The sequence below is a fragment of the Grampus griseus genome (genome assembly GCF_964374135.1).
Source record: "Grampus griseus genome assembly, chromosome: 13".
In the NCBI taxonomy this organism is placed as follows: Eukaryota; Metazoa; Chordata; class Mammalia; order Artiodactyla; family Delphinidae; genus Grampus; species Grampus griseus.
In genome coordinates this window covers 51038247-51047408 of record NC_139007.1, presented here as the reverse complement: position 1 = coordinate 51047408, position 9162 = coordinate 51038247, and the positions used below count along the sequence as shown (strand labels likewise).

General features: G+C 36.7%; 1 protein-coding gene across 8 annotated transcripts in view; it reads left to right on the top strand.

Moving 5' to 3' along the window:
• Nucleotides 1-1154: 1154 nt before the first annotated feature.
• Nucleotides 1155-9162, top strand: part of TRDN (triadin) — a 373155-nt gene continuing 365147 nt past the window's right edge. For 4 of the 8 annotated variants that reach the window (XM_082668826.1, XM_082668823.1, XM_082668822.1 and 1 more), the window contains exon 1: nt 1156-1626. In XM_082668826.1, coding sequence (XP_082524952.1) covers nt 1605-1626 — 22 coding nt within the window. In that variant the 5' untranslated portion in view covers nt 1156-1604. Of the gene's footprint in view, nt 1627-9162 lie in introns of all 8 variants that reach the window. The other 4 variants (XM_082668825.1, XM_082668820.1, XM_082668827.1 and 1 more) reach the window with 3 other exon arrangements.

Below are 9162 nucleotides of genomic sequence, written 5' to 3'. Positions count from 1 at the left end.
CATCCATTGGTGGACCTAATTTTTCGTGGTCCTCCCTTTGCCTACAAATGGCATTGTCTGCAACAAAGTCTCACTTCTCTGGAAAGATATCAGACTTGTAGTCAAAAGCCCCAAGCCCAGCCCTAGGTGTAGAATCTTGTATAAATCATGAGAGTTACCCGGAATTATTTCCTCTTTTGTGAATTAAGATTGCTTACTTCCTAACCCATTTATTCAGCTGGTATATGAGCACTTCCTGTTGTAGGAATTGTGGAAGCAGATACAGAGCTGCCAACACGTAGGCAAAGGAAATAGCTGTTGTAGCACTCTCCTGAGTCTCAAATATTAAAACAACATGTGTGACTTTGTTTTCTGATCTCTGAAGTACCATGCAAATTCAAGAGGTTCTGACAATCAAAGCCAGAAAGTTAAGGCTAAAAGTTTAAACCACAAACATTTGTTAGGTTGAATATGAGAGTAAAATAAAAGGTAAGTGTAGTCAACCCCTGATTATTCACAGATTGGCTAGAGTGTGTGATTATCAATGCCCTTTGATACTCCTCCTTCTGACTGCCAGCTATTGAATATTTCTCTGCTCATTAACACCTGTCTAGTAGTGGGAAGGTGAAATGCTAATCAGCCAATTTGGCTAATTGTTAGCTGCTCTGATCCTTTTTATTTTATTTTTTTGAAGTTGAAATAGAGAAAAGTTGAAATCTTTTACTAAAATACGAGCTGTAGACTTCCAAACTTTATGCCACCTTCCCTTTCTTTTACTTCATAGATAAATTCAGGTACTTTGTTTTCATGAAAGTATTAAAAAGAATGAAGAATCTAGTAATTCATCAGTTCTCAAGTGTCAATATAACTTCACATTACATATTTCTTATTAGCCAGTGTTTGGACGATCTTAATCTCCTACAGGAAAGCCTTAGGATTTAATAGTTGCCACTTTAAGTGTAGCCCAATATAAATAACTGCACTTGCCAAATGGATTTAGACCAATAGGGAATCAACTTGGAGAAAATGACAAGACTACCCTCCCCTTTGCCTTGGGTAGACATTACAGGATCCTCCCCACACCAAATAAGGGGATGAGGAATGTTCTGAGCTTTAAGGGCACTAAGAATAAATCTGAGCTATCACGGATAAGATTACTTTCAACTCTTTATTTCGTGTTTTCTGACATAGACCCCCAAATCTGTAATTATCTTAGGGAAACTGTAGGGGCTTAGACGGTACTTTCTGGTTCCTTTGCCTTTTCTTGGCCTATCTCTCTTTGGGGCTGGAGAGCTGGTGTGTGTGTGTTTCCCTTAGAGTGCCAAAAAAAAAAAAAGTGCTAAGAGTCCTAGGGAGATGAAGCTATTTTTGTTCGAAGCTGATACTTCTGCCTGAGCCACAAGTGCTGCTTGGAAAGGGCTCAGGTTGTTTCCAGGGGGGGAGAACTCTGCAGAGAAGAGACAAAGTTCAACAGGACAACAAAGGAGCAGCAGAAACAGCCAGGAAAAGGAAGAGCCCTCACGCTTTCACACAGAGCCCCCTATCAGAGTTCTCCAAACCTAAATTATTCTGCAAAGGGCCACTTGACCGGAATTTTTGCCTGCCTTTTCCTTTCTCCAACCACCATGACTGAGATCACGGCTGAAGGTATTGCTAGCATTTTCCAATAGTATCAACTAGGAAAACAAAAAAGAAAAAGGTGGAAATTGACAGTCCCATTGATGGTCAATATGTCCTCTTAAAATGTTGCTTTTAGATAGTTATCTTGGTGGATGATTCTATATGGGATCAAAGAAATGGGTTTGGGAGCTGAGAGGCTGTCAGATGTGTGTGTTGGGGAGTGAAAAGAAGTTTCTCTGAAATTTTGCATGTGGAAACTGCTATTTGTGATGCCGAAGGCCCCACTAGTTAACAGTTGTCACCCATACCTCTATAAATAGCTATGGTCATGCAGTGTTAGGGCTGATATCTTACCTAGCAGAAATTACAAGGTTTGCACGCGAGGCTGGAGACCACGATGAACTTAAAATGTTGCATTTAATGTTGAAACTTAGAGAACTGATTTTGAGCATTTTGCTTTATGACATATCAAATTGGAGATCTTAAATTTGTTTTCCTTTCTAACTCGAGTGTATAAATATGCACACACACATATAAGATTTATATACCTAAAAATTGTGTGTGTATGTTGGTGGGTATTCAGAGACAAGGTTTGGAATTGCACAAAATCACTTTAAATCAGTATGGTTTTAAAAATAGAGTAATTAAGCTTTTGATTCTGATTCTTTTCATGCACTCATGTCTTTTACCTCTACATGATGAATCTATATTAAATATTTTCTGTTTTCATGCTTATTCTGAAAAGCTGTATGCTTTTCTGTTTTAAAGCTTATTCTGAAAAGGTATGTACCACACCTTAAAACATTTTTATTATTCGACCATGATAGCAATCATTTTGCCCAAATATAATATATGCAAAATATATGTACATATATAATTATATATATATTTTTTGCTATCTTTAAGACAACTAAAGAGTTTTGAATACAGGCACAATCCATTTCTAGCTGGGGTAAAAATTTGGGAGGTGGATCTAAAATTTGCTTCTGACAGCTGTAAGCAAATCAGACAGGTGGTGCTCTCCACAGCTTCCAAGTCTAATGCTGAGCTGGTTTGTTTTTAATCAGACAACTGAAAAAAGAGAATGTGTGGTTTTGGCTCTTTGGGTAGACATTAGTATGGGCATATGGTCATTTCACAGTTTAAGATTTTCAGTCACTACTTACAAAGAGAATTGTCTTACTTGCATCTTCCACTAAGAAATTTAGTCTAGTACCCCCAAATTAATAGAAATAATTACTGAGAGATTTCTATGTATCAGGTATTTTGCTCAGGACTTTATGTGTGTGTACTTATTGAAACCTCACAGAATTCAATTAAGTTAGCATTATTATCTCCATTTTGCAAAAATAGAAACTGTAACTCTGTTATTTGGAGACTTGCTCAAAACCACAGCATTGCCAAGATTAGAAGCCAGCTCCCTTAAATCTAGTTTGTGTTTTTTCATTTCTCTAAGAGGATATCAGGTTTCCTCTTTACCAATTTTAGTTCAGAATTTGCTAACTAAATATAAATAGCATTTTTTCTTATTCCTTAGATATGCTGCATCATGTGACCTTTAGATGGTCTTAAAGACAGCTATCTATAAAAACGTCTCACTTAGCCCTGCACAAGTTATTAAGATACCTGTGAATATGTTCCCTGCCTCTGCATGGGGCGTGAACTGCCAGCTGATTCGGGTCACTTGGCCAAAACATTTTTCACTTGCCTGTGGGTTACGCTCTGTAGACCTTCGCACTTGATTCATAAATGTTTTTACAGGAAAATTCCAGATTATGGAATAGAACTTATGTTTCTGTCTTCCCCCCGTGGAGAGTTTAAAGGGTGCTTGGAAGACCTCTTGTTGTCACCTCTAAAAAAAAATCATTGAATTAGTAATGAATTAAAAATGTAAAAACGCCATCTAGTTCCTAGGTGATGGGCATTTCCTACTCCCTGGTCTTAATAGTTCGTAGGATATATGTCATCTGAACATCGCATTAGTTATGTACTTTTTTCCTTTTCTGGAATGATTTATTAATCATATTTCTCAAATGATAATTAGACTGACAACTCAGATGAGCTTACCTTTTAAGGTTAGTACCACAGTCATTCTCTGTGTTCATCCAGAGTTTCCTGCATGCTGCTCTACTACACACCTTTCATTTTGTCTTCGTGATTCTTAGTTTTTGTGCGCCAGCTACAATAGCCTTCTTTCAGTCTTTTATAAGAGGTGTACTTGGTACAAGTTGAGAGCCTTGGTACAAGTTGTTCCATCAACCTGGAATATTCTTTCCTCTCATCTGTTATATTTCTTTTGCTGCCACATTATTGAAATGTAAGCACTGCATCAGTAGCCTTAGACATATACTGATGATTCTTCTCATCCATTGATCACAAAGCAAGCAGACACCTTGTAGTACTTAAGACAGAGCTGGAGTAGCCCCTTAGAAAGCTTAAGTCCACTGTCCTCACCTCAATTTTTATAAAACTGAAGGTCATGGAGATTATACAACCCTCTCATGGTCACTGATAATTGGGGGAGGTCTGAGGATAGAGTTCATGTTTCTTGTGGTGCTTACTCAACTATAATGCACGGCATATCTGTAAACCTTACTGAGTTCCTCACATAGATTTTCAGTGCATATTCCAAGCTGGCTTACTTCATCTGACAGAAGAAAGGAAGTAATGTTAGATATGGAATTGTGTTTCAGGTACAGAGCAACAGATGAACTAAAATTAGAACAAAGTTGAACGCCAAAGGACTTTAGGGAAACAATATCTTTGATTCTAGCTATGATAAATTAATAATTATAATGATAATGACCACGGATATTTATTCAGAAGACGTTATATGTCAAATGTAACATGACCATTTAATCCTCAGGACAGCAAAATGAGATAGATACTTTTATTATTGCTATTTATGGAATAGGAAGCTGAGGTTTAGAGAGGTTAGAAATTTGCCTGAATTCACACAGCTATTTATGGTGTAGCTAGGATTCACACTCAGATCTCTGACTCCAGAGGCATGTTAAATACTTCCTTTTGCTGCGTGAGACTAATAGTCAGCCTGGTGTTAATTCAGAGGTTGGGAGGGACCTGTACTAGACCCCTGTTCTGGTTTGGCCCCTGCTACATTGGGTAGGTTAGATCAGGCCCCAGACTGGATCTGACTCAAACAGTGCTAAGGTTTAGAGTTATAAATAGCCTTCTGCCTTCTTTCCAGAGGCCCAGTTATTCCTAGACAAATGCCATAGTTAGCTTCCCCTTCTGAGGTTCATATGAACTTTCGACTACCAATTTCATCATCTATTTGACAGAATACATCACTATGTAAAAATACTTTTTGAGTAATTTTGATGACAATAAAGTTTAGTTAATTCTTAATAGCTTTGTGAAAAACATGGAGACTTTTAAAAAAGTTGGTAAAATAGATAATGTTTTCAAATTGCCAATTAACTAACACACAGTCAAATTATGTTTTACAATAACATTCATATAATTGTGTTCTCTGGGTCCAACTACCTCCAGAATATAGGAAAATACAAATTTTTCTGCAATAGATTCAAGTTGGTAGAGAGCCTATATACAATTAAATTAGCATTTACTAGAATAGGTAGTTAAAGGAAATTCTTTTTTTTTCAAGTTAGAGAAGTGATGTCAAACTCTCAACTTCTAAGCTGTTATACAACCTCAGGGTTCAGAAGGGTTATTGTACTATGTAAGGAATTCTTTCCTATTAGTTTAACCACATTTTACTGCTTCTGTCACAAACATTTGAGAGGGTTTGACGTTCAAAATTTAGAGCAAAAATGGTCATTTAGTTTATGCACTGCTCTGCTTTGCGTAAGAATACCCATCGTTGCTCTCAAGAAAAAAAAAATTTTTAAATTCACAGCCAGAATATTTAATAACTATGCACACAAGTTAGATAACCCAGAGCAACAGATGATGAAATTAAGACCAGGAGAAGAGGCAACCTCCATATCTGTGTTTATCTTGCCAAAACCAGAAGTGGCTACTCTGGCCTAAGTGGAGATGACTTGGGGGTGGGGGAGGAGGAAGAGGATGAAGCACTAGATTCAAAGCTTAATCACTTCTGGGTTATGTTCTCCTGATCAAGAGAAGCAATGACCACATACAGAATATCATTTTTAGTCCCAGGAACACATTTTAAAATTGGCATTGACAAGCCAGTACATTCAGAAGAGGAGAACCATGATGGTAAGAGGCACAGTGAAATGAAAAGACTTGTGCTCAGGTCCTTTAAGATTGGATTTTCTCATTATGTAGCGATAGAGGGCAATGCAAAGACCCATGGGTAAAAGTCTGGAAGCCACAAAAAGGCAAAATGTTGGTGAAATATAAGGCAAAACATAACCAACCATTGAAATGATATCTAGGGCTTCCCTGGTGGTGCAGTGGTTAAGAATCCTCTTGGCAATGCAGGACACATGGGTTCGAGCCCTGGTCCGGGAAGATCCCACATGGCGCGGAGGAACTAAGCCCGCGTGCCACAGCTACTGAAGCCTGCACTCCACAGTTACTGAAGCCCGCGCGTCTTGAGTCCATGCTCCGCAATGAAGAGTAGCCCCCTTTTGCCACCACTAGAAAAAGCCCACACACAGCAATGAAGACCCAACGCAGCCAAAAATAAAATAAATAAATTTATTTAAAAGAAAAAAGAAATGATATCTAGAACTGACTCTTCTGACTCAAAACAAAACAGGGAAAAAAGCAAAAGAAAAATAGAAAAGAAAACCAATGAAAGAAAAATAACACCGCCTTGGATTTTCAAGCAATAGAAGGATGAGGACTGTGTTACAAATTACACCATATTATGCAGTCAGCAAAATCCAGGCTATGGTAACCTCTACAGCACTAACAACCCAGTTCCTTCAAATAAGTTACTAGGAACATAAGGAGATGCCAAGGAATCCTGTGGATGAAAAGAAACGTAAGAACAGAGCAACCCATTACAAGGTATAGAATTGTTAGATCATGATTCAAACAAACTTTAAAAAATCTATGAAAAGGGGGCTTCCCTGGTGGCGCAGTGGTTGAGAGTCCACCTGCCGATGCAGGGGACACCGGTTCGTGCCCCGGTCCAGGAAGATCCCACATGCTGCAGAGCAGCTGGGCCCGTGAGCCATGGCTGCTGAGCCTGCACGTCCGGAGCCTGTGCTCCACAACAGGAGAGGCCACAACAGTGAGAGTCCTGCGTACCGCAAAAAACAAAAAAAATCTATGAAATAATTGGAAATTTAATAGACTCTGGATGTTAGATGATATTAATAAATTATCATATTTATGGTGGGATAATAATCTTGTGGTTATATTTTATTTTATTTTTTTAATAGTCAGAATGATTTATTATCTTTTTGAAAAATACCAACATGTTCCAAAATGAGCATATATGTTTCTAACAAGCAAACACATTTTCAGTTTATTCATATTTTGTCAAGATTTGACAAGACTTCTTATTTGGCAGAATAAGTTCAAATAATGTCAAAAGAAGGATTTTAGCCAGATTCTTATATTTTTTTTTTGAATTTTATTCTATTTATTTTTTTTATACAGCAGGTTCTTATTAGTTATCCATTTTATACATACTAGTGTATATATGTGGTTATATTTTAAAACTGCTTATTATTTGGACATACACGTACTCAAATATGGATGAGATGATATGCTTGAAATTTGCTTCTACAGAGTATGCCAGAGAATAAAGTAGATGAGGTGTGGGTGGGGTAGGATTGGCCAGGAATTGATTACATTGGGACTGATGATGGGTACATGGAGTTTCATTATAATTTTCTGTCTACTTCTGCAAATATTCAAGCTTCTCCATAATAATTAGAAAGGAAAAGAACAGAGCTGATGTAGTGAAGTAAATGACTTTAAGAAAAACAATTTTTGTAATGCATGTAAGGTCAGTGACTCTACTGGCCACCAAATTTATTCATAAGTGCAAATTACCCCCTAATTGAACAGTCTGTAGTTATTGAAATGGAAACCAAAAAATGCTCATATTAGACAGAGGGGTCCAGAAATCTACATTTCTAACAACAGACCAGGAAATAATGATTTTCAAATATGTTCATTATAATGTGGGAATCTGTTGCTTAGTTTCATAACATTTCTCAATATTATTAGTGACATTAATTAGAGAAATTAGTGAGCAACAGATCATTTTTGAGATGGTCCATGTGAAAACCTGAGGAAAAATTAAAAACCTAAGGAGTCAACATGATGCAAGAAAAATAATCCTAAAAATTGCTATGGTCAGGAACATCATGTTTATTAAGTGCCAACGTCTTGCAAAAATATGTCTTTTAAATATCACAGAAATTCTGAAAGGCTGAAAGGCAGATATTACATAAAACTGATCAGACCGACTCTAAACATCATCTTCTTTACTGGTCAAGTTGAATTTAGAAAAGAGAAGAAAGTGTGAAAAACAGTGACTTATATAGTTAATTAAAAATCAGAGAGAAAAAGTAGTGTGGAACTGAGGGAAGTCAGCATTAAAATAATTAAAGGCAGTGTGATAAAGTAGGAAGTGTGTGGAGTTTCAAGTCAGAAATCCTGTTTAAGCACTAGCTTCACTACTTAACCATAGGTGGTCTGGGGCGGGGGGACATACACTAGTTGGCTAACCTCGGTTAATAGTGAATAATATGACCAGAGGAAATTTTCCAACTTTTACACGGTCGTGCTAATTGGCAAATTATATATATATTTTCAGCTGTTCAAAGCATCCATGATGCAAAATAGGTAGTGAAAGTGGACAGAAAGTATATCTTTGTAGTGTTAGCTCTAGTTGGGTTTCATTACGAAGCTTTTCCGTATAGCTTTTCCTTTCCTTCCTTTTGTTATTATTTGTAATATTGACTCTTTCACCCTCCCCCCAGCCCATCTCTAAGCACACAGTACCCATGGAAAATGTTCTGTTAGCTTAAATACTTCTTAATTTTTTTCCTATTTATTTTTGGTCATCACTGGGACTGTAATTTAAAAATCATTCTACTTTTACAATACAAAAATGAATTGAGGCTATTCCAGCTATTATTCTAAAGGCTTAGGAATCCTTAGAGAGTTAAAGCCTCCAATGCTGTTTGCATTTTTAATCAGTTAACAATGTTAAAGATGAGAGAAACCTAAAATGGTACAACTAAGCAATTTTAAAATCATCTACATTGACCTTTGGGTTGAATATATCAGTTTGAAAGAAAATGCATAGATAGTTTAGATTTTCCAGCTAAGTTTTTGGTTTTATATTTACAGAGTTAAAGCATTATTATTTTCTTTTCTTCCTTCAAATAAAAAGAAATGCTTTGGGGACATGCTTAATGTATTTTAAAAATGTATGTTATCTAAAGTAACACATTTAGAAAGAGCAAATTAGGGGGAAAACTTCATCTGGTGACTATGCATTAACATCATACGATAATTCCAAGTTTATGGAGTTTAGGTTCTATTCAACTTAAAAGTTCTAGGAAGATCCATCAAAGTTAAGTTTTTTGCTCTCCCCAGTTCCTATTTTCTCTGGATAATATGAATACCATGCATAATTTCTGA